This window comes from Talpa occidentalis, unplaced genomic scaffold (genome assembly GCF_014898055.3).
Source record: "Talpa occidentalis isolate TD23 unplaced genomic scaffold, MPIMG_talOcc4v2.1 talOcc4.13, whole genome shotgun sequence".
Taxonomy (NCBI): domain Eukaryota; kingdom Metazoa; phylum Chordata; class Mammalia; order Eulipotyphla; family Talpidae; genus Talpa; species Talpa occidentalis.
The window spans coordinates 14,563,492-14,590,200 of record NW_023601322.1 but is presented as its reverse complement, the minus strand read 5'-3'; the positions used below and the strand labels follow the sequence as shown (position 1 = coordinate 14,590,200).

At 37.9% G+C, this 26,709-nt stretch overlaps 1 protein-coding gene across 1 annotated transcript in view; it reads left to right on the top strand.

The window, feature by feature from the left end:
* Positions 1–26,709, top strand: part of RAB27B (RAB27B, member RAS oncogene family) — a 54,403-nt gene that overhangs the window by 12,772 nt on the left and 14,922 nt on the right. Inside the window, exon 2 of the mRNA XM_037508484.2 lies at positions 25,332–25,503. Coding sequence (XP_037364381.1) covers positions 25,351–25,503 — 153 coding nt within the window. The 5' untranslated portion in view covers positions 25,332–25,350. The remainder of the gene's footprint in view (positions 1–25,331; positions 25,504–26,709) is intronic.

Sequence of the window (26,709 nt, the reverse complement as noted above, 5' to 3'; positions counted from 1 at the left end):
AATGCCCACCTATTAGCACATTTACTAAACACTTATATCAGAAAGTGTCTGATATTTATTTCATGTACAAGAGAATTTTGGAAAATAATGTTTATGAGTCTTTGAACGCTCATTCTTGCACCAGATATTCTAAAGGTATCAAGCCAAGCTACCTATTTAAATTTCTTAACAATTCTGGAAGTTCAAAATGAAAATTTAAAAAAAGGTCTAAGTTTTCCATCTTCATACTTTGGAAGTTAAAAAAATATTTTCAGTCCATTCATCTGAAATCATCATTCAAACTTATTTGAATAAAAAAGGAATGCTGTCACCTTCAAAGTTCCCTGCCCCTACAGGTGACAAATTCCTTTCATTTTTTAATTTTTTGTTATTGGAGTACCATTGTTTTATATCCTTACAAGTGTTTTGACACTGTAGGATTTCCTCCCTCAGTGTAGTCAACTGTCTCCCTCTCACCACAAGCACCGGCAGTCCTCTACCACCGTCCATTGTGCTTTGTGCACCTTGCTTCCCTCGTTTCTCACCCCAAAGCCACAGATCAGTGGTCCACTTTCAAGGCTTGCAAAATATCTATTTTATTTTTTTTTTAAATTTATTTATCTATGCATACAAGAACTGGAATACAGGCCAGAGGTGTGGGGGTGAGAGGACTCACCAGAGACAAGGTGGGGAGCAGAACAAGTGGATCTACTGAAATACACCCCTGAGGGGAGCAGTGGTTGAGTCAGGAGAGGTCTGCTGCGCTATGTAGGTAGCTCCATGCCTGGGGATGGAACTCATGTTGAAGTGGCTGGTGATTACTTGATAGCACTGTGTCTTTAACCCCTGCACCACCAGGGAGGCCCAACATCTATTTTAAAATATTATTAGTTTGCAGAGCTGCTGTAGCTAGCTGTTTTACCTTAGACTTGCTCATTTCAGACAAAAATATTTTATAAACATCTTGAATTCATATATATTTGTTTTATGTTTTAATGAGTAGAAACTGTAATCCTCTAGAAGTCAGTCACTGTCCTTCAAGTTTACTGTCCCTAGGGAATTGTATCAGCAAGTTAATATCACCTCTCTTGAATTTGTGATGAAACTTTTTCTGATGATTGGGTCTCAGGAAAGCATTAAAATAAATTAGTTTCATGTACAGTTGGCATTTACTAAGCTCTGTGGTAATAGCATACCTATACTTGCAGATTTTCAATAAAATTCATTCCTTTGTTTTAGCAGTGCTGTAGTTTAAGAAGAAGCTTCTGACTTTCTGTAAGGAGAACATGCCCTTGAGATAGTTTTAAAAATAGTTATCAAGATATATTCACACTCATCTCTCCTGAGGCCTCTCCTGATTCCCAGGATAACATCAAACATGAGGAACAACTAGCATGCTGTTGACCAATCAGAATAACAGGGACATTTAAGCCATACCAGCTTTATTTTTAATATTATAATACTACAAAGTAAGCAGAGAAAACTGGCTTATTTGGAAATCAGACGCATTTTGACCTTCAACTCAATCTGCTAGATTCTAACACTTTAAAATATCATAGAATGAATTCTTCTTTGAAATATTCCTTCACGTTCTATAAACCTTTGCTAAAGAGGAACTATATATTTTTCTTCCTTTTCTGATAATCAAGATTAATATATTTTCTTTAATATATTTCTGAAACATTTTCAAGCATCCCTCATATAGTAGAATCTACATGGCAATTGTTTCTATTAATAGGTTAGGATAACAGCCCAAATGAAGAACAGGAGGTATCAGTTCTACAGAACTGATATGGGAAGAAAATCATCCCATATCCCAGAGATGGCTTCAGTGAGCAGGCGAGGAGTGTCATAGTAATCAGGGTTGGGTTTGAAACAACAAGGGTGTGGCTTTAAGAACCAAGCCAAGTTCATGAATAAAGCACAGTGCACAATTGTTGGTTATCTGTCTACCAATATCTTTTACAGGAAGTAACTTCATGAGAAAAGGTATTGAATTAACTGTCAATCATTACAAATATCTATGAGTTAAAAAATATCTACAGGACTCTGTGGCGCTAATAATCCCAATAATTTTCACTGGGTAAAAGATCCAAGAGGGCTCACTAGTGTTAGAAATAAGCCCAGTGCAGACAGAAAACCACACTGAGTTTTCGCTTCAGGAGCTATTTAGATTTAATTTACTTCTTCCATAGTAGTTCTACTGGAGTAGGTCTGTGGAGGACCTACTATGTGCGACCTTCTAATTGAATGGGCTATAAAATTCATATGTATCTTTTCTTACCTGTTTTTCTACCAATTTTTGTCCAGCATATATGTTTATGTTAGTGTCACTGTAAAAATGGTGGTTGGGATGTGTGTGAAGGGAGTGACTTTCAGATTTAATAATGCTTTTCATTATCAACTATGGAAAGAGGGGGTCTCTCCTCAGAACCTGGTATCACAACTTATACTAATAAACTGGCCCAATTAACTCTCATTACTAGACTACTTTCCCATAGAGACACTAGCATTATAGTTCCTGGTCATGTAGCCAGGAATTATAAAAAATAAAAATTTAAAAAATTTAAAGTTATAGTTTTTTAAAGTTTAGGGCAGGAATCAATTTAGGAAGAAAAAAATCAACCCCTGAATTCTCCTAGTTAAGCAATAACAGATTTAATAATATTCACTGTAACAGGAAAAATGTTAAATTGTGGACTAATATCTCCATTTTAGTTTCATCTTGTTTGTCCTTATTCTTTTCCTAAGCCCTGACTCCCTGTGGGATTCCCTGGCTGCCCCCTCTTGCACATGCTCCTATTGACTCTGATCTAAACTTTCTTACGTTTTTACAGGGTTACAAAGTGGACCTGACCAGGAACTGCCTTCCCACTCAATAATCTGATATTCCAATTGTTGCTCATGGTGTTACTTAGCAAAATGTAATAATGTTAGAGGTAGGATAACATACAATCAGTTCTAATGATTTGCTAATTTGAGTATTTGAGAACTTTTCTACAGGCTGAAATTTACTTGTAACCCCCAAATGGATATTCATGGTGCTTTTGCAGTCATTCAAGACATGCAGAGAATGGGGGAAATCTTGAGTTGCTTGGTGTGCAAGTTCCCATCTCATTTTAGTCCTTATACTATAAAACATGTCCTTTTCACACCTTAATATTTAGAGCCACTTTTTTGGGCATTTTTGTGCTTTTATATGGTACTTTTCTACCATGTATTGCCAAAGTGCTCCTAAGTGCAAGAAAGCTGTGATCTGGCTTATTGAAAATATGCATGTGTTAGATGACTTTCATTCAGGAAAGTTATAGTGTGATACCATGACACCCTGTGCTAACGTTGCATTCTAAAGTGCTTCAAATGAAATCACAAAAATGGTGGATTGAGGGGGTAAGTTGGAGGGGGAAATATGCTTGAGGAGGCAACGGTTGTGGTCATAGTAAAGTCACTTTAGAAAGAAGACATTTTCATTTGCCTCTGGGTTGGAGAGTCAACCTAGAACAGTGCAGAAGAATGAGGAAGCACATCACTTCCAACCTGGACAGACTGCTCCAATTCAGAATATGATTGTTTCACTCATATGTGGAATATAGAAAAACAAAATAATGTGTCACACAAAGCCAAACCTATAACAAACCCTAGAAATCTGTCTGTAGAATTAAGACTACCAGATGGGAAAGAGAATGGTGGACAGAAAAGTGGGGGGTGCCCAATAGACCATGGTAGAGGACTATGGATGCCTTGGTGGTGGGTGTGTTGTGGTGACACTCTTGAAGGGAGTGATCCTGTACCTCCAAATCATATATGGTGTTGTAAGTCAATGTTGCCTCAGTAATAATGATTATAATGAATATGATGCTAATTAGAAATATCATGCATGGCGTTAATTATGCTGAAACTGCACCCCCACCCCAAGTCTTGACTCTTAAATAGCCTACCCAATTCTGTCTATTAATTCATCCTGTCACATCTGCTAACAACTGTCTGATATGATTTGGAATATGGTATAAAGTATCAACTCAGTGAGTAAAGAAATGTTAAGGAAAACGCAATTCTATAAAAAGTTTATAAACTCATTTAAACCTCCCCATATATGTTTCATGGATTGGTTGTTGGTGCCCAAATTCTTGAGCGAATTTGTCCTGATTTTGTTCTGATTTGATTAGGAACACAATTCTTGTCAGAATTTATAAAAATAAGCATGCATGACTGTTTCATAACCCTACATTATCAGCAATTTTGTTTAGAGATTTTTATATTGAGTTTTGGCCTCATTTCATATATTTCAAATATTAAATAGGAAAAATTCATGGAACTTAGTCATAAATAAATGTACATATATTTCACCAGACTCTAGATAAGAACTCATTTAAATAAGAACATGTTGCTGACCTACAGGGGGAAAAAATAAGGACCTCAGTAAATGGAGGGAAAAAATGAAACCATCGTGGTTTATAAAAAATATAAACAGGAGGCCTCCCTGGTGGTGCAAGGGATTAAGACGCAACCTATGAAGCTGTCTGCAGCCACTGCAGCATAAGTTCGATCCCTGGCCAGGGAGCTGCCCACGTTGAGCAGCAGACCTCTCCTTACTCACCCACTGCTTCTCTCAGCAGTGTACTTGGATCAATCTGCCTGTTCTGTTCCCCACTCTGTCTCTGGTGAATCCTCTCACCCCCCACGCCTCTGTCCTGTACCTCAGTTCTTGCATGCATAATAAAATAAATCTTAAAATATATATATATATATATAAACAGTACAATTTTCCTATTTTTAAAATTAATAAGAGTAAACAAAAAAACTTGATTCAATCAGCCAAAACAAACACAATCAAATAGAGATACAATTTGATTTATTGGAAATAATATGAGTTTTATACAGATTAACTGCTGGCATACCTTAACAGAATGTAGTACATTCTGCAAAATATCTACTGAATCAAATATGGCTAAATATAAAAAAATAAATGAATGTCACAGTGTGCGAGTGGTAGTAAGAGGTGCAGGGTACAAAGATGTCTGTTCCCAGGGAGATAAAAAATAGTATAAAATTCTCAATTACTCAGCACTTTCTAAATACGATCTTCAATAGTGCAGCTCTAGTATTTTAGACATTTTCTTTATTTTTAAGATTTTATTCATTTATTTTTCCATTGAAGAATTGGGGTGCAAACCAGAGGTACAGGGTTTAAGAGGATTCACCAGAGACACAATGGGGAGCAGAACAGGCAGATCTCCTGAAATACACTGCTGAGGGGAGCAGTGGTTGAGACAGGAGAGGTCTGCTACACTGTGTGAATAACTCCCTTGCCAGAATTGAACTTAGGCTATCTCAGTGATAGCAGGAAGCCTAATTTTCTTTTTCTTTTTAAGAAAATGTTTTCTAAGGAATGCTAAGAGATGGTGCAAATATCGCTGTGCATGCCATGTTGGTAAATGAACTCATTGTCATGTCAGCAGTATCTCTGGGGCATCATTTCAATGTTTATTTCTGAGTTGACTTTTAAAATAGAATAAACTCAAATCATAATGTTGGGTGCTCAGAAGAGTTGGTCCTGGTAATATAATGGGAGCAAAACCAAAGTCTGTAGGTGAGGAATCCAAGAATCCCTGACGCTTAGCCAGGGTGCCCTGCTTTGTAGACTTGGGCTGTTACTGTCCCACCCCAACTTCTGACAACTGTTTAGGGAGGTTCAGGTTCTCTGCTCAGTGGGACCATAGCTTTTGGGCAATAGTTTTTAAAATGAATTTATTCTTTTTTCCAAATTATGCTAATTGAGGTAAAGTAGGTTTACATAGTCGTGTCTGCTCCAATTTAAAAGACTCTTAAAATATTAACTTTCCATTGTCATGTCCAACAGATAATCCCTTTCCTCCCACTACCCACACCCTGTAATATAAAGGAGACAGATCACTTGGGAAGGTATAGCTCATTTTGGAGAGAATTTAATAACCATTCACAATAGGAAACTAAATAGCCCTCTAACATATTGCTGTCTCTGATAAGCTATGCAAATAGTACTTGTTTGATAAGTTTAGCGACATTCTGCTTCTCCCTGGCAAATATTTACTTATACTTTTTAAATGATAAATTAGTTAAAGGTAGGCTCAAGTTGGAAATTTAATCTAACTTGATAAATCCTTTGTAATTTAGCAAGAAATTCTGTCCACACATAGACCATCAGCCAGGTTTTGTGTGATTCTTATATACTATTTGACCTTCCACATTCCAGTTTCACAAAAGGGATCTGAGCCCCAGGTGAAGTAATTGTTCAAGTAGCCAGTAAAAAGAGGAGAGCTGGATTCCAACCATGTTTGATCCCAAAGTCTTTCTAGGGTCACCTCATACCTTTGCTAATTTTGAGATTTCACCTCTCTTAATGCTATTCAGAAACTCCTGTTTTTAATTTGGAAAAAGATTCAGAACAGCTATCTCTGTTTCTCAAGGGATGACTAAAACGCCTTCTAGAGAGAAGAAGCGAGAGAAACCAAAAAGGTAAAATTCCTTCAGGTTCAAGTTTCTGTCATCTCTATTAATGCCTTTACAAGGTACTTTTGGATTTTGTGTTTGTTGGCTCACCTGCCTTGGATCACCTGAGCATGAAGGGCTTAAGAAAAAAAGTTGAAAGGACAAAATTACAAGTTACAATTTGGGGCGGGGCGGGGCGGGGAGCAATGTCTTTTGCTAAAGAACCTGATTTTTCTGCTCAAATTGTGTCTGCGTCACATCCATGTCTCTTTTTTTTTTTTTTAAGATTGATTTATTTATTTGTTTAAGCACTGGGTAGTCAGAAGCGCGGGAGGGTGAGAGAATTCACCAGAGCCAGAGCGGGGAACAGAACAGGCAGACCAACGAAGTACACTGCTGAGGGGAGCAGCGGGCGGCAGGAGAGGTCTGCACACCATGCAGGACCCTCACCCAGTGGCTGGGGATCAAACCGGCTCTGCAGAGGCTGTGGGCAGCTTCGCAACCCAGCGCTCAACTGCTGCCCCACCGGGGAGGCCCACATCCATGTCTTAATGTGGAACTGAGTTAAAACCCTAGGGGTGATATCTTGTTCCTACAAATGCTCAGTATTTTCTTTCTCTTCCTTTATGGATGTGTCCTATAGAATGCATGGTATAGAGATAGACCACAAAACCATGCTAGTTGTGTAGCAGAGAATGCAATGTGAGTATCTGTTTCAAGATCATTTCCTGAAAATGATACTTTTCAGTCAATTTGAGGCATAGTTTCAGGGAGGAGAAAAGAAACTGAATTCTATCTTCTACTTAGTTGCCCCCATATTTATCAATACCTCTGTTATGAAAGTCTCACATATAGTTAATGCTTAGTAAATCTTGTTGAACTGTCTTGATATTCCCTTTTGCAACCGAAGGTACACTTACTGGGTAGTTTGGCCATGTGAGGTTATCAGTGGGACTGAGTCTGCAAGCACAAATATCATGGAATAGGAGATGTAAAGTTGCAATGGGATTCTAAATTCTGACAGTTGACCCAGAAACATCTCTAGAAGATGAACTGGATTTGAGATCATATCATTCATCAACATGTAGATGAGAAAGAACTCTTGAAGGTCCAGTGAGTTTCAGAGACAGTTTGCCTGGCAGTCTATGACAGAGTGAATTTATTTTTTAAAAGTCCATGAAACCATGATGTAAATGATTCCAGTAGTTTGAAATTGGGTCTAGTTGTGACAGCAGCATAGAAAATAAAAGTATAGTTTTCTCTAAAGACTGAAAGAAGAAGCAACCTAGAAACCAGGTCAACTTGTTTTGTTTTATTAATTCTCTGAGTGTTATGCTAATTCTCTGGATTAGTCTGCAGTGTCTTGGTTCTGTCTTTTCAGAGGCATCACAGTCAAGTGGGCCTTACTGTCTGGTGGCTCCTTTCTGGGTGTATCACTGTCATTGGCCATGTTTGGGTGACAGGGCTGGCTGTACTAAGTCAGAATGTTCTACAGCTTTTGCTGGGAGCTAGCAAACTCCCCTTCATACAGCAATGCCTTTTCATTATCCCCCATCTAATATTTTCACCTCACTTCATCTTCAGTCTGATTTCATTTGTTTATTATTTTTTATAGCTTTTGCCTATGACTTGTTTTATACCAGGAGCTCATTAACATGAATATTTTTGTAAATTTTTGTAAATTTTGTAAACAATTTGATATTTCCCCTTTCTTCCTCACCACTTTATTGTATCTTATTTCAACACATAGCTTCGGGTTCAGTGTTTTAGTGAAAGTGCAGCTTCTCATAGATTCAATGAAATTCCACCAATAAAGGGCAGAGTGGTTTCTGCAAGGTAATTAATTATTTACAACAGCTGATAGCATCCGAAGAGCTCCAGAGTGTGAGCTGAGACCAGTTACAAGACAGATGTTTCGAATAGGCTATGACATCTCTAGCAGGCCAGCTAGAAACAAAATGGTGAGGAAGGGGAAGTAGGAACTTGACTTTGGCCAACACTTCCTTTTTATTTTCATGTCTTTCCATCTTCCCAATGATCTTAATTGTCAGTTTCCCTTCTACTTTCCCATTCAGGAATTTCATTATCTAGTCTTTTTTATTTTGCCTCTTTTCCATTATCCATTTGACAAAATATTTTATATATCTTTTTACCAGATAGTCTGCTAAGCAAAACGTTCCTTGGAAGATCTAGTTTAGGTGATCCTGGGCATGAGTTTAATGAGTTTCAGACTTTATAAAAATTGGAACAATACAAGAGATTTTCTAGCAGTTCGTTTTTTTTATCACACAAAGGAAGATCAACGATAGGATTTATCTTGAAAATATGTGGAAGTTGAAAAATAAAGCAGGTGGCTTCAGTAAAAATTCCTAATCAACTGTAGATCTCTAAAATACAGGTTCTAAGGATTTATTACAGATGAGATTTGTTCCCAAGTAGATCTGCCTCCAAGTCGAGTCCCCAACTGAGCAATTAATTTATCACTTGTGCAAGAATCAAGTCCACAGTAGAAACAGTGGCTCAGTAATAAACTTCAGCCTTTAGTTTATCTGTAATGTGAGTTATCAACACCCTATGGTGATGTTTTCTCGTGTTTTGTGAAATGCAAGTCACTTTTGTGCCTTTTGGTTTATTTTTTTGAAATATGAATTATTTGAATAACGTATCCTCAAACATTGATGTCCACAATAATGTGTTGCTCCCTTGAATCTTGCATACTAAGTGGTAAAATGAGGCTTTGCACCAATGATATGGTTCCCTCTTCCATTATTGCCCCCACATGCACTTAAATAAGACCCATTCTAGCTCCTGGTTAAAAATTTCCCATCACATATTTTTGCTGGACTTGTTCATGAAAACCAAGCATGCAGAGGTAGGTATTAAGCCCATTCCTATCTCTACAACAGTTATTAATAATAGAGTTGGAAATCGTATATTAATCTATCAATGCCCTTTAATTCTGTAGTTGTACACTTGTGAGCTTTAATTTCTTCATCAATGTTATCTTATTCAAAATATTCTTTCTTAAATAGATCATTTTATACACAGCCTAAAATTTTCCAAGACCAAAAGTCTTTGTTACACCATACCTAGAATGTAACAGGACATACGCACATATATCTGTCAAGTGTTTGTTGAGCACCTATTTTGAGCTAGGCTCTGAAGTAATTCTCCCTCCAGAGCTTGCATTCTAGAGAGGAATGTGAATGATAAGCAAGAAGAGACATAAGAGTTGGGGAAAAGAACTATGGGGATTAAAATGGAGCAATGCCATAAAAAGTAAATGGGAGCTTCCTTAGATGTGGGGACCCACAGGATCTCTATGAGGAAGAAAAATTAAAGTGAGAACTGAATGGCAATAAGGAGACAGTTCTTGAAAATAGAGGAGTTAAGGGCCTCCCCGGTGGCGCAGCGGTTGAGCGCTGGGTTGCGAAGCTGCCCACAACCTCTGCTGCGCCAGTTCGATCCCCGGCTGCTCCCCGGCCACCAGAGGAGGGTCCCACATGGCGTGCAGACCTCTCCTGCCTCCCGCTGCTCCCCTCAGCAGTGTACTTCGGTCCTTCTGCCTGCTCTGCTCCCTGCTCTGGCTCTGGTGAATTCTCTCACCCTCCCGCGCTTCTGACTGTACCCAGTGCTTGTATGTATGTATGTATAAATCAATCAATCAATAAATAAATAAATCTTTAAAAAAAGAAAATAGAGGAGTTAAGAATATAGACAGAGGGAACATTCTGTGAAAAGGCTAAGACAGGATGAAACATGGCTCCTTCAAGGAAGAGTATAACTAGGGAACAGTCAGAGCCAGGCCACACAGCATTCTGTAAGCCAGAAGATAGACTTGGGGCTTTATTTTTGGTTTGATGGACTGCCATTAGAAAATGCCCAAAGAATACAAAAACACTTTTGAAGGGATATATGCACCTCTATGTTCTTAGCAGTACTATTTAACTTACCATAGCCAAGTTATTGAAACAAGCTAAGTGCCTAAGAAGGGATGAGTAGATAAAGGAGATGTGGAATACACACACACACACACACACACACACACACGGGAGTACTACTCAGCTATATATATATATATATATTAAAAAATGAGATCCTGCCATTTGCAATGCCATGGATGCAACTGGAAGGGATTCTGCAAAGTGATATAAGTTAGAAAGGGAAAGACAAATGCCAGATGATTTTACTAATATGTGAACTATAAAAAACAAAAACAGAGCCTCCCTGGAGGCACAAGTGGTTAAGACACAACCAATGAAGCTTTCTGCAGCCACTGCAGCACAAGTTCGATCCCCAGCCAGGGAGCAACCCATATGGCACAGCAGACCTCTCCTGAAACCTGCCACTCCCCTCAGCAGGGTACTTCGGTCAATCTGCCTGCCTTTTCTGTTCCCCACTCTGTCTCTGGTGAATCCTGTCACCCCCCCCACACACACACACACCCCTCTGGCCTGTACCCTAGTTCTTGTATGCATAAATAAATAAATCTAAAAAAAAAAGGAACAGACAAAACCAAATCAAAACACCCCTTAGAAATCTCACTGAAGAATTGAAACCATCAATGGGGAGGGGAGGCGTTGGATGGGGAATAAAGGGGGGGTTCCCAATGGACCATGGTGGAGAACTAGGGTGTCTTGGTGGTGGGTATGTATGCATACATCCAAAATCATAATCAGCACTGTAACCCAATGTTACCTCAAAAAAATTGATACTTAAAAAAAAAGAAAATGTTAAGCAGAACAGAGATACAGTTTGCCTTACATTTCAAAAAAATAACTGAGGAGCAAAACTGGATGCATGAAAACATATTAGGAGGTGGTTCCCATTAATTGCAGTGACCCCATTATTTGTTGACATTAACACCCTTTGGGAGTGAGAAGAGATCATTAACAGAAGAGGAAGTGGAAGCAGGGCTGGCAGTGAGCAGACCAGGCTTGGCCATCACAGTGTTGGGGGGTGAGGTGGAGGATGAGAGAGTGGAAGCTTGTACGTGTTTTCATTCCACCCCTGTAGCCTGTGCACAGAGGTGCCTAATAGATGCTTGCTGGGTGAGTGGATGTGTAAGTGAGTGAATCTGGGGAACAGTTACTACCCTTGCTTTATAAATGTTGCTGTCTTACAAGTTTATTGGAAAGTCTGATTTTGGTTATAAATCCCACATTCTTTAATTGCTTATCTTATACATCATGACTGTTGCTTTTTAATTTTTTTAAGATTTATTTATTTATGCATACAAGAACGGGTACAGGCCAGAGGTGTGGGGGGTGAGAATATTCACCAGAGACAGAACAGGGAGCAGAACAGGAGGGTCCACTGAAGTACACTGCTGAGGGGAGCAGTGGGTGAGACAGGAGAAGTGTGCTGTGCCATATGGGTTGCTCTCTGGCTGCCCGGGGATCAGACTCATGCTGCAGAGGCTGTGGATTGCTTCATAGTGTGGTGCTTAACCCCTTGCCCCTCCAGGGAGGCCCCATCATGACTGTTGCTTTTTAAATGTTTCTAGACCATCTTATATACATATTCTTTATTTCCTCCTCTGCTCCAGGTTTAGTATTCTATATACAGAGGTTCTGCAAATGTACTTGCTATACTGGTTTTTTTTTAAGATTTATTTATTTATGCATACAAGAACTGGGGTACAGGCCAGAGGTACGGGGCGGGGTGGGGGTGAGAGGATTCACCAGAGACAGAGTGGGGAACAGAACAGGCAGACTGACTAACACACACTGCTAAGGGGAGCAGTGGGTGAGACAGAAGAGGTCTGCTGAGCCATGTGGGTGTGGGTAGCTCCCTAGCCGGTCAAGGATCAAACTGGTGCTGCAAAGGCTGCAGGTAGCTTCACAGTGCTGTGCTTAACCCCTTGCACCACCTGGGAGGCTCGCTATGCTAGTTTTTATCAGAGGCACACAGAAGTCATTGACAGCACACTCTCAAGCTCCGTTCCTTTGAAGCCTCCTGTGCTTCACTTAATGCCCAACCTCTTAGAGCCACCACCTGCGTATCTGTCCGGGTTCATTTAACAAGGCTGATGGTATTCGGTGCCCTGAGATTACACTCACCCTTTAGACAAGGAGCTTCCTCCTTGACCTCTTCTGCCCATCCAGGAAATTAGCACCACCTTATTCCCAAGTAAAGAGACTAGGGATCATTTCTATATTACCAAACCCCACTTTTTATAGGTAAGTAGTTTTTGCATGTTGTATAATTTGCACCAAATTCTCGATTACAAATAAGATGTTATCATTCTCTTTTAAAATATGGGCATGGGAAATATTCAAGTTTGTATATTTCATAAAATTTGTACTGTAAATTATATAACTTTTTGACTTGCTCCAGCAATTTTCAAAGCAGACATATATGACAAGATCAGGTTAAGTAGAAGACTGGCTTTCAGGGAATGAAAGCAGAGGCCTAGTGACCTTCCCATGCTTGATGTGCTTGTCTGCAACTGTGCAGGTGGGTAACATGAGTGTGTGCAGGTATGCATGGTATATGCACTCACATGTGCTCATGTTACCTTCCTGATCCTTTACAGTCCACATTTGATGAAACCCAATTAATGTTGTTATGCTGGAGACATAATGTCCCAGTTTTCATTCTTTCTTAAAATATGAGACAATTCTCAGATTTTATCTTATCCCCTTAAAAAAAATGTAAACCTGTCTGCCAGGAGATCAGCTATTTCATTTGCTGACATTTGTGGTTATTCAATAAAGACATCTTCCTTGTAATTACTGAAATTTATAACACTAGTTTCTGTTTTAGGGTCTAGGGAAAGTGTACTCTCTTGGATAAACTTGAAAGAGTTCAAGATATAAGCTATCATAGCTTCTGTGATAGCTATGATAGACTTTGCTTGATTAGGGGGAAGACAAATACTTCACACCAGCCTTTTTGTCACTGTGTAACTGTGAACTAGAAGATTAGCTACTGAGTAACATTCTCAAACAAGGGCAGAACCAACTTTATTAAAATACAAACTCTCCAGTAGTTACAATGCATATTTACCATAACATATTCAACAGAAAGAGGTGGGTAGAACATATGTGGAACTTCCTTATCTTGTTATCCTCTGTAATTACAACTTATAGTCATGAAACTTAGTATGCAGACATTTCACTTTCATGATTTTGCCTCTTATAATAGTAAAACCTACCAAATAGGCTCTGATTTCATCAGGAAAACCTTTAGATTAGGTATTACTAACTCTAGTTAGCATGCTTACAATTAATGTTGATAGAACCTTATCAAGGAAGACAGTGAATGAAAGATATTTCAATTTTCTTTTTGAAAAGTTGATGAAAGTGACAATGGAAGAGCATTCTTGGATCCTGGGGAAATAGATTGAGTCTCGAGATTTTCTTTGAGACACAGATCTTCAGTAAATTGGGAACTGTCATATATAGCAAATGTATTCTTTATGACAGATAGCTTATAATTTTTTCCCACTGTTAATATTAACCTTTCAATATTTTGACTTAATGTAGTAAGTTATGATATTTGTCAAAAGTATCAGAAAGTAAAATGTAAATCATTAATGGAAAATATCACTTTTGTCCATGACCAGGAGTGGACTTTAGGGAGGTTATTTTGCAGAGATGAGAATAAGATAACCAATCAATCTGTTCTGTTAGCATTCTAGATGTGTTCTTCCTCTTTTAGAACATTTCTAGACAATATAGACAAAGCTAATATCATAAAAACTGTAAGAAATCCTTGTTTATAAAAAAATATATTTATTTGCTGAAGTCATGACTCTTTCTCAATGAGAAGCAGCTCACAGAGTACATTTTCACATGAAAGTCCCTTTCTCAGTTTCAGGAAAAAAATGGGCAAAAGTATAATGTAAGAGTTTGAGTGGCAACATTTTTATAAGTGTAGTTTCAATAAGCACTCACTTCTGATTATTTCACAAATTTTCTCAGCCCAAAATGGTTACAAGCCAAAAAAAAAAAAAAGTTCATCAACTCTAAAGTTAAGAATATTCTGAAATGGAGAACTACACAGCCTTGCTGGGCCCCCTCTGTGCTCAGAACCTTAACAGGCTCTCAAGGGCCATCAGTGGCTGCCTTCTGCTCTGATCAGACTTTAAAATGCACCAAACTGTACAAAAAGGTGGATAGAGCTGTACATGTCTTTGTGCTAATGAGGACTTTTTTTCTCACCAGTTAACAGCTGGGGGTAAAATCTGTCAAAGATAAAATTATAAATGTTTTATATTAGAAAATGCTAGGTGAGCTTAAGACAGGGTCTATTGATTAAGTGACTGTCTGGAAGTAAACAATAGATTCATTAAAACTGTAATTACTCCTTGTTGACATGTATTTTTAATCAGAGCTCCAGCAGGGGATAAAGTGGCCAAATAATCTAATGATTTGCTAAGAGAAGTAAAACCAGCTTTTGAAAATTTCCCCATGCCTGTTCCTTGGTATTTCTACACCACCTTTGTTCTGAGGAATTTGGTGACTTCATTTTAGGTTATAAAGTAACCTATGTTGATTGATTCATTATTTTGTGTCATTGGTCAAAATTTTTTTTATGGTTCCCTATTTCTTGGCAAGAGTTGAGGGGAATTCATGGTGACTGAATGCATGGAACTGAATATTTTATATATCAATACTTATACCTTCAGATAAACACCCTAAGAGTAAAGGGGTAAGTAATTTACCAACAGCAAGATGGTTGGTAAATGATTACAATAAACATAGGATTTTGGGTACCAAAAACACCTCTTATGGTTATTGCACAGTTGGTACTTAATTCTGCAGATTCAACCTCACAATCCAGGCCCCAGAATGCTGCTTCTGCTTCCATACAACACACATTTTCTGTTGCTAATGAGACCATTGAATACTTGCTTCATCCCAACACCTGTCTTTCCTCTTTTCCCATCAAGCCCTGACTCTCAGCTCTGACCTCCTCCATGATGCCCTCCTGATTATTTCTGTCTCCACATATGCATCTGTTATGAGATTTTTTTCTTTCATCCAAACATTTGTGAGACTTAGAGCCCTAGATTTTCTGGTGCGGACCTTGTTTCAAATAATTTATCAGATAAAGAGACAGTTGATTATTTCCTCCCCAGCCACATAAAGGTTAAGAACCATGTGGAATAACCTTATTTTCTTTCAACCTCATATCACACTTATTGCAGCAATAAAATTCCAATTTCAAAATTTCAATTAACTAAGCATCTACATAATCTACAGAGGACCCTTGCAAACCAAATAAGCACTTTCTTTGGACGAGCTCCACTTTGGTAGATATAATCTCTTTTCCAGCACTAAGCTCATGAAATGCTTCCTGTTAAATATCAGCTTAAGCATTGGCCAAAGTCATGTTTAAGTGAGAACATTGTAATATTATGACACTTATTTTTTTTTTTAAAAAAAGATTTATTTATTTATTTATACAAGCACTGGGTACAGTCAGAAGCACGGGAGGGTAAGAGAATTCACCAGAGTCAGAGCAGAGAGCAGAGCAGGCAGAAGGACTGAAGTACGCTGCTAAGAGGAGCAGCGGGCACGGCAGGAGAGGTCTGTTGCGCCAAGTGGGACCCTGGTCGGGGGCCAGGGATCGAACCAGCGCTGCAGAGGCTGCGGGCAGCTTCGCGGCCCAGTGCGCAACCGCTGCGCCACCAGGGAGGCCCACTTATCTTATTTTACAGATATTGGCCTATGAAGCCCAAAGATGCTGTCTAATTTGGCTTCTTACATCTCAGAGGGACAGAATTTGTGGGCAGATAATTCTGATTAGTATGCCCTTTCTCAGGCAAAGCAACGGAAGCTTAGCAAGACTTACACCAAGGAGCAGCCAGCTAGAAAACAAACCCAATTTACAAAATTATTAGGTCAATGTCTGAAAACTTAGGGAAACATTTTATTCACTGTTGTACCTTAATGGAATAATTAAACTCCAGGTTCCTGGGCCTGCCTGCAGAGATTCCAATTCAGTCCTTCTAGTGAAGCTCTAGAGTTTGTATCTGTCTCCCCAAGGAACATTGAGGATCAGCCAGGATTGGGACTCACTGGGTTATAAGTGATTAGTGTTTTATTCAGTACTTTGTTATTTGACAGGGTCCTGTTAACCCGTGTTCTCTGTTGTTTCTTAGTGATTTTCAATCATTCAGTCCTGATTTGTGAGCACCTATTTTTTTCAATAGGCTGGCAATCCTGACCCTGTGAAATAATTAATATTTTACTTGTAAGAATTAGACTCCTAGAGTAAAGTCTATAGGTCATTTTCACTAAATTTCAGGAAGGTTTTATTGTCTGAATACACATGACAGTTATATATGGCTTCCTTGTAGACAACTATTAACCTCTAGCTGGTGAAGCTAAGGCAAAAGGCAGCTAGATTTTGATAGTGATTAAGTTAATCTGTAGTTTTGTTGGGTTATTTTAAAGATTAAATGTGTTAATCCTTCAAACTTGGTGCTTAGAACAGTGCTCAAAGTGTAATAAGACAATATTACTTTGTTAGATATCATTATTCTATTATCACTTGAGTTATCTCAAATATCCCAATAGTTTGATATTTTTATTATTTTTACTGCAATTTCCTTTTTGGGGGCATGGCATTTTCCTCTTCATAGTTACTCCCTTTAGTAAAAGTTACTTTTTTTCATATGAAAATTTTGTTTTCATATGAAATTGTTATAGTCTATCAGAATTGCCAGAATGTAATTTTTACCTGAAGAATCAGTCATAAAATTTTACACTTTAGCATTGTAGAGAAGCATACTATGACATTTCTAATTACCATTTCTGTATGTCATGAAAGTCTTGTAACTTTAGAGCATTATCTAAAAACATTCTTATTACAGGCCATAAAAAATTGTTCTCTCATTTGTTTAATACATTATAAATTTGGCTAGAAGCCAGCGTTTCCCCTTAATTCATCACTGTGAGCTGAAGGCTAATGTATACATTAGAAGTAAAAGTTCTTAGATGCATTTACTCATTGATTACAAAGATGTTTTAGCATCAACTTGGTGTCTTTTGGAGATTTTTCAGAGAATGGCATAATCCTGCCTTATAGATGAATAAGTGAATTTGAAAAATTTACAAGTCTGTAGTCAGTAAAGAAATACTACTATAGTATACAAACAAACGCTTCAGCTATATGCTAGGTCCCTGAAAGATACACTCAGCTGGTTAACAGAATATCTAAGCAATCCTTTGCATAGCAATTGTGTGGCTCTTTTTCAAAACTGGAATTTATGAGTTTAATGTAAGCTATGTAGGAGATCAGATATGAAATAACATTCCTTTGCATGGCACAATCTTAGTTACAACAATGTCTATTTGTTTGATTTTCTAAACTGAAAGAAAAAAAACAAATACCTGAGATTGGAGTCTCAACATTATAACATTTTGTATCAGTGAGGGTTTTATAAACAAAATAAAAAAAACTGAAACACAATCAGTAAAACATAAAATGAGATTTATTGATCAGATCAGGTTGCATGCAATTGTGGGAGCTGGCCAGGCAATCGATGTAAGCCTGTTTCTTTCCTGTCTTGTGCTGTGCCTGAAGATTCAGAATTGGAAAGAAAGATCAATAAATAAGGGGTGGGGGTGGGAGAATACAGTCAAACAGGAACCTATAGAGATAAACTGGAATCCAGGGAGATGCCCACATCTGACATCCACAGTGCAGGTGACCTACAGAAGAGGCTGTGCCTCCCCACAGAGCTGTGCACATACCTGGCCTCGGATTAAGGAACGCTTAACCTACAAAAACACACCTTTAACCTTAACCTACAAAAAACACGCGTCCTAGCAGAGTTTTCTTGGAATCCAAGACAGCAACTTTGTAAAGCACTGTTTTGTTCTATTGATGAGTTACTCATCAGAAGCAAAAACCTACATTGTTTTAACACTTCTGAGATTTGGGTCATGTCTGCTAAGAAATGTTTAAGCACACACTCATTAGGGGTCTTGTTTCTGTCCAGGGACACATGTGAGCCTTAGGGGTAATGCCTGTCTGTTCTTGTGTCCTCCTCAGAAAAATTCCATTCAGAACAACTGTCAATATTGTGCTGAACTGGGGGCAAAATAGCTTTGTGCTTGGCTGTTTCCTGCTGAGTTATAATGATCCAATAGTAGGGAAACATATGGAAAACATCAATCTAAATGGATTGATACTAGTAAACAGAATGATTTAAAAGTTCTTTCAATTAATGTAATAACATCTTAGATCACGGAGCAAGACTATCCCTACCCCAAGAGTCCAATTATGAGGATTCCTGGCAAGTTTCAGAGTTCTCAGTGAGGTGCTCCGCTCCTTGAGCAAATTTGGGTTTTAGCAAATTCGAGTCTAATATTCCAAGGTCTTCTTGGTACTTCCATTGGTATCCTAAAGTCTTCCACAAATAAATAGAAATATATAGAATTAGAAATGTCAAGTGAGAAATTAAGTATCAAAACAAGGAACTTTAAAAATCACGTGAAAGTGATTTTATTCAAGTACACTTGAATTCCTACATGAAATTATTTATATTCTACTAAATTAAAACTTTGCAAAATTGACCCTGGTAGAAACAGGATTAAATGAACCAGTTACCATAGAAGAAACAGGGAAGATAATTTTAAAAATACCTCCACACAAAACTTTCAACTGAACTTGGATGCCCAGTGTCTCTTCTCTAACTTTATGGCAATATTAACCAATGAAAGTAGGCAGCAGAAAACAAAGAGAAGCATTTAAGGATTTGAAAGGAAGAACTATTAATGAAGGATATGATTGTGTATCTGGGTCTGTATTTCTGAAAAATTCAAAATAGAAAATTGAAGAACCATTATAATATTAAGCAAATTTGGCATTAGACAATAAAAACCAATACACACAAAGTCAATAATTTTCATATAAACAACAAAACATTGACAAGCAGAAGATGAGAGATGAATCGCAAGTAACAAAAGCAAATAGAGAAAGTAAAAATGCATAGCTGAGGATTTGAAAGGAAGAACAAAAACTATATTAATGAAGGATATGATTATATATCTCAGTCTATATTTCTGAAAAATTCAAAATAGAAAATTGAAGAACCATTAATGAAAATCAATGAAATGAAAATACCCAAAACCTCTAGAAGGAAAACTATAAAGTAATCCCAAAACTTGTAATAGATGGGTCACTTTCCCAAATGGAAAGACACATGTTTAGGGCTTAGAAAACTCAGTATTATAAAGAAGTTGAGAAAAAAATAACAAGGAGAGGATAACCCTTTCAGATATTAAACATTTTGTGAATTTTAGTTAAAATGATCCTGCATGAAAATTAAATGTGGGGCCTCCCTGGTGGTGCAAGGTGTTGGGTCACAGCACTATGAAGCTATTCGCAGCCACTGTGGCATGAGTTCAATCCCCAGTCAGGGAACTAACCCACATGGCAGCAGACCTCTCCAATCTTGCCCACTGCTCCCCTCAGCAATGTATTTCAGTACATCTGCCTGTTCTGCTCCCCACTTTGTGTCTGGTGAATCCTTTCACCCCCCACACCTCTGGCCTGTACCCCAGTTCCTGTATGCATAAATAAATAAACCTATGGGCTCACAACCATTAATTCTAAATAGACTTGAGAAGAATTTAGATAAAAGTTAATACTGATATTTATTATAAAGGCCAATCTATGGAAACAGCTGAAGTGCCCAAAGGTAGATGAATGGATTAGGGAGATGTGGTGTATACACACAGAGAAACAGATACACAGGGAATGAAATACTAATCAGCTATCAAAAAGATAAACTTTTGCCTTTTCAGACATCCTAGGTGGAACTAGAGGAGATTATGCTAATCAAAATAGAAATAGCAGATGGTATCACTTATATGTAGCGTATAGAGAAACAAAACAAAGAGTCAGTCAAAACCAATTAATAACAAACTCTGGAAATCAAACTGTAAAATTGAGGCTACCAGATGGAGGGGGTGGAGAAAAAAGTAGGGAGGGAACACAATGGACTATTATGGAGAACTTTCAGTATATTACCTTACCTCTAAATCATATACAATGTAAATAAATGGTACCTCTACAAAAAAAATAAACAAAATGCACAACTTTATGTTGCAAAAAAAAAAAAGCAAATAAACCTTCTTAACAGACCAAAATGCTATAGAATACACAAAAAAAAAATTTATTTTTAAAAAATTTACCTTTCCTAGAGTAATGCAGTCATCATAATTTAACTCTTCTCCAGGGCATGGATGAGGTTATGGGAAGCAGTGTTTCAAGGTCAGTTGGTGAAGCACCCTCAGACTGTCCTTCAGACAATGAAGGACTTGCTCTCAGAGTCCCAGTACTCAAAATGCACCTGCTGGAGCCCAGCACAAACCAATCAAAGAAAGATGATTGAGGAAATATTGAACATCTGTCCATTTCATGCTTGACAGTTTTATTGAAACCATCCACACTGCCTGCAAAATAATATCACTAATACTTTGTCACCCATTTTAAGCTTTCCAAAGTGAATTAAGAATATTACATTGGTTTTATTAATTGAATAGGGTAAAGCCACAAGGTCATCACTTCTGGCATCCTTAGTTACTTGGAAGATAAGCAAGGAACGACAGAAATTTGCACAGCCAATTCCATCTGTAGAGTTGCCATCCCTACATAACTGAAGTTTATGTTAAGCCCTCCGCTAAAGAACAAAAGAATGTCTTCGTGGGTCATGGAAAAATAAGAAGTGCCACGTGTTAGGTGGTGAATGGATGCTTTCCAGAAGACCCCAGTTCTCTAAACCCTGACCTACTCACTGACAGTGTCACATGCTCTCTCTCAGCACAAATCTCACTTTCAAAATTATAGTCCCATTGTACTTTCTCTTTTCCCAGGTTATTTAAAACTGATCCTTTATGATAAAATATTCTATTTTAAGTACTTATACTCTTTTGCAACTGAAAACAGAAAAATGAGCTTAGGAAACCAGACTTGAAAGGCAGCATAGTGATCATTAAATCTAAATATGCAACACATAGGTGAGGATGGAAAGAAAATAGACGTCTTGGACTTGGAAGGAATCTTCTTCCATCAAATGCTCAGCGATGAATTTTATTAATTATGACATCTTGCATGACTTTGAGAAGCTTAAACATACCTATACATACTTATAGACTCAATACATAGGCCTTGGGCTCATACTGTGCTGGACTCTGTAGGTCCAGTGCTGACAACAGTAGTAAATCCTGAGCTAATGGAATTTAAGTTAGAAAAAATGAAGCATGGGGGTGGAGAGAGAGATGCTGGGCACCCACATGTTAGATATTCTAACTATGAGAATCATGTTTCTGTCGATATCAGAGAAAATTCCCTTTCTACGTAGAATGAATATATTTCTACTTTCTACCTATCCCAATTTTCATTTTCAGTGGTAAAAAACAATGGTATTAGATTTTATTCTGTCACAAGTCATGAAAATTCTCTGCACAAGACTTTTTATCTGTAAACTGAGTGGGGGAAGGGGCCCATCACATGATTGCTTAGGTTTCCTTCTCCCTGTAAGACTCATTAAGCAGAGCCTCGAGGGTGTAACTAAATTTGTTTTCCTTTTCGTACTGTCCACTCGTGAAGGGCTGTGGGGATGAGGCTTTAGATTCTGTATCTAAAAAATCTCCTGGTTCTTGTGGTAGAGTTGGTGACACAGTGATAATTATGGAGAGTCAGGCGTGTTTCCTGAGATACAGCAACCTTCGGGCTTTTTCTTCCCTTTTAAATTCATAGAACCAAGTACTGACAAGATCATTAATAACTGTGACAAAATAAACAATACTGCTAAATTTGTCAGCTTTTTGATCCTTTCCAGTCCATGTTTTAGCCCAGTTCTTGGAAATGGAAATCTTGTCAAGGCTTTTATTTTTCTTTGTGGTGTTATATTTTTAGTGCCAAGGACAGAATGTTTGCAATTACTCTATTAAAACTTAAGAATATTGAGGTCCCATAAATTTAGGACTCAGGAAATCACATGGTAATAAAAGAGAAATGAAATACAAAAAAAATGAAGAATAGGCGTATAGGTAGAGATGACAGCTGAAATTCATTTTCAAAAGAAACTTCAAGGATGCTCAAAGGATACTCAAGGATGCTAACCCTATCTCATGCCTAGTTTTATATGTCAACTTCCTTAGTCTGTAAAGACATGAAGTAAAGGTTATCTACAATTATTTGCCTTCATTAAGAACGGAATTTGTGTTAAATATCAGTGTCCTCCACCCTTCACTGATAGGAAAGAACAAGTATGGGCCAGTGGACTTTATCCATGTTAACCAGAATCTTTCAACTGGATTAGAGCCTAATTGGGAAGCACAGCACCCCCCAGTACTGCCCCAGGCAGATTTATGTACAAATAACAGAGAACAAATTGGCTGCAGATCAGGCATACATGGTAGGTCATGTAACTGGCAAGTGATGATCATCTCATTCCACACGTGTGATACAATCTCCCTCACCATGGCCCTGCAGGTCCATCATATCTAATTCCTCCCTGTACTAGAAGGTTAAATGCAGGTGTTTCTTTCTCTACAAAATCTCCAACTAAGTAGCTTCAGTTTCTCCTTTGTAATCATCAAAGGTGTGGCCAGAGAAGGGTGTGGTCAGTTAAATAACTTAGAATCAATTTCATCTCTTTTCCCAAGAGAACGAGCAGTTTCATTTAATACTACTAGTGCAATGACAGGCTTTATCATCCTTCAGAAGGGTTTTATATGAGCAAGTTTGGGGATTGGGAGAAGAGAGAAGGTAGAATGATGGCAATGTTTCTTTAATTGGGAGGAAATCAGTCTACTTGGCATACTCTCTTCTAGCAAACAGTTTGCTTCAAAGGCTAGAAGCAGTGGCTTCTTCAACTCTAAAGTCCTAGGAAAATATTTAGAACCATCGAAATTCAGAACTAGTGACTGCTAGGCAGTCAATCAATGCAGACATTTTCCAAGGAGAATTTCAGATCAATAGTTGAGCCATCTGTCTTTCTATTAAGAAAGACTGGTTGCTGATGGCTGCAGTGCATCTCTTCCTGGGCAATCCTTATACTTTGCACAGATATTTAAAAGGGAGAAAGAAAGTGTTCATGGTCAGCAGACATCCATCCTGAGAGTCCTACTCAGGTAGGGAAGCTTTTGCAAAAAGTACATATTGGTAAGTCAAAACACGTTGCCTTAAAAAATATCTATTAATTGAAAAAATATGCATCCATAATACATTTATTAGACTTAGCAGCAGTATGATTCAAATTTTAGAAAATTTTAATGTAAAAAATTGCAATCTTGCAAATGATATGATACTGATTGTTACATACCTAATTGTCATCTTCATCATTATTTATTCCAAGGCATGAAAACTTTTATTTTCAGCCACTAACTACAAAGACAGAGTTAAAAATAAAGTTTTGTTTACTTTAATGAATATATACATCATCTTCTGACATGCAGGAAATGACTGGAATTTTGGTTATGTCCATGTAATAAAGTATTGTTGAAATTTAATTTTAAACACCTCAGAACTCCTAAATAGTATAGTGATTTCTTTCCATAGAACAGAGAGAAAAACTTTCACTCTATGAAAATCTTCGTAGGTTTTCCTTTATAAAAGGATATGACCAACCCACAAATCCAGAAAGTTGTACCAAATGGCAGATCATTTTTCTAAACTTCAGGCTATATTTAGTATTTAGTAGGTGATGGTGGCATCCAAAGTCATATGATAGTAGACTTAGCCTTACCTGTGCAGCCACACCTGGTTTGTTCCCTTGGATCATCCTGACACATAGTCACTGTATTACCAGGTGAGATAACACTGAGGCAGGAGAGGTTACAGCACTGGAAGTAATGGCAAGTGATTATTCCCTCAGTCCCAAGAAGCAATAGCAGAATTACCATAATTATGCTTCTTAATGCTCTTCCCTTTTTTCAAGGCCTGGAACATATTCAACAGATCTGCCAGTTGCATCAGATTTACCATTGGAGAGCAGAGGCTTAAGTATTTCAAAACAAAGGTTTTTAGACATTACTTCTGAAATGATTTCAAATCAGTGTTTTTAGATATAAATCATTTTTCCTATCTGCTTTTCTCTGACACTCCCCATAGATAATGTCAGTCTCTCTCTAACATGCCTGCATCATCTGGGACATGTTTACCAGTCCCCTGTGATTCTCTCCTCTTTGTGGCTTCATACTCTTGATTTCAAAGGACATCGGCTTTATTTATTTTTTTTTAAAGATTTATTTATTTATGCATACATGAACTGTGGAACAGGCCAGTGGTGTAGGGGGTGAGAGGAGTCACCAGAGACAGTGGAGAGCAGAACAGGCAGACTGACTGAAATACGCTGCTGAGTGGAGCAGCGGGCAAGACAGGAGAGGTCTGCTGTGCCACGTGGGTCACCTCCCTGGCTGGGGATCGAACTCGTGCTGCAGAGGCTGCGGCTAGCTTCACAATGCTGTGCTTAACCCCTTGTGCCAACAGGGAGGCCCAAGGACATTGGCTTTAAAATTAAAAATATATATATATATATATATATGACTCTAAGTTCTTATATTGCTGTGGCAATGGCTAGTAAGAGCAACATTTAGATTTTTGTTCCATGTGTGACAGACATGACACAAGCAAATTTTGCACTGCTCCTCAGAGATCCTTCCTCTCTGCTAGATGGGGCACTGCCCAGTTTATAAATCATTGAAAAAAGTCAGTAAGTCTTACCAAAAAAAAAAGATTTGTACTGAATGATACAACAGATATGCCCTTACCCCTGAAAGCTGTTTTGAACTAGTTAATTCAGAATGTGGTCAAACAATTTAACCTTGAAAACTAAATCCATGCTGTGTTTTGAGAAAAGTAAAGGAAAACCAACTTTAATCATAACGTGCTATTTTTTCTGTCATCCACAGGCCCACCAAGACCATCACTATGACCGATGGGGACTATGATTATCTGATCAAACTCCTGGCCCTTGGAGATTCCGGGGTGGGGAAGACGACATTTCTTTATCGATATACAGACAATAAATTCAACCCCAAATTCATCACAACAGTAGGAATAGACTTTCGGGAAAAACGTGTGGTGAGTTTTTAACTATCCCGTTATCCTTATTGCTGATCTCTCCCCCCAGCCCCCCGCAATAAAATGAGGCTCAAGAAGCTATGTTTAGTACATTGCAAGGTGTCTGTCTTTTCTCACATGAAATTCATAACCTGTCATTTTAATTAACTTTAGAAGATTATTTCTTACTTTCTCAAATTATAAATAACATTTTGTTTAGAAAAATATTGAGTGGCACTATCACTTGTCTCCAAAAGTATACAGAGCAACTAAAATAAATAATTTATGGGTTTGTAAGTGTGTTTTCTATGAATTCTTAAAGAATCTTTCAAAACTTGATTTATTCAGTATCTAAAAACATTAACTCTTGATCTGAGTTAAGTTCCTTAGTAAGAACCAGTATTTACTTCCCTACTCTTAAGAAAGAGGTTAAAAGGATGATTGGCAAATAACATGAACATGAGCTTTGTGAGTTCTTACTGCATTTGTATTTATGTGGAGACTCAGCCATCAATCACTGGCTTATTATGAACAGAATGTGAGACAAATCCATGCTATTTTCCAAGATAAGGGAGTTTAAGTGAGAATCACAACCACTTCCTTCTCCTATGCTAGACGCTAATGACAGGAATAAGGATATTGTGACATGTGAGACGTGTAGCATAGGCACATAAGCTTCACCAGATTTACTGCCACCCTAGGTGCGCTTGAGTGCCAAGATGGCTGCGGCTTCCAGTTGATGTCACACATGTACTCGTTCCTTGAGAACTGAGGGGGAAAGGGAAATGGTGGCTGAGCAGTTGAACCATGGGTCCTTATCCACATCCTGTACCTTCTCTGAAAGTCAATGGACTTTTGACTTTGGAACTTGCTTCCAGCCCCTCTGGGGGTGTCCTGCCTTCTGTTTTCTCATGTGCCTCTACTGTTGTAGGTACAGATCTTTGCAAAGTTTACTTTTTCACACATTTTCACTAAACCATAATCCAGGGAGCTGATGAAATATTAAAATTGTAAGCTTTGCTTAAATAACAAATCAAAGGTCCTAGTTTTAAAATGTCAACTTATTTTCAAATGAGCCTTTTATATAATGTCTAGTAAAGGAAGACTTGAAATATCCTGCATAAACTTGTTGAGAAATTCTGTGCATATTTCATGGCTAAGTCACTTTGAAAGATCAAGTCATTGTGAAAGATATTCAGGTATTTGTAAAGCTTTTTACTGCTTAAA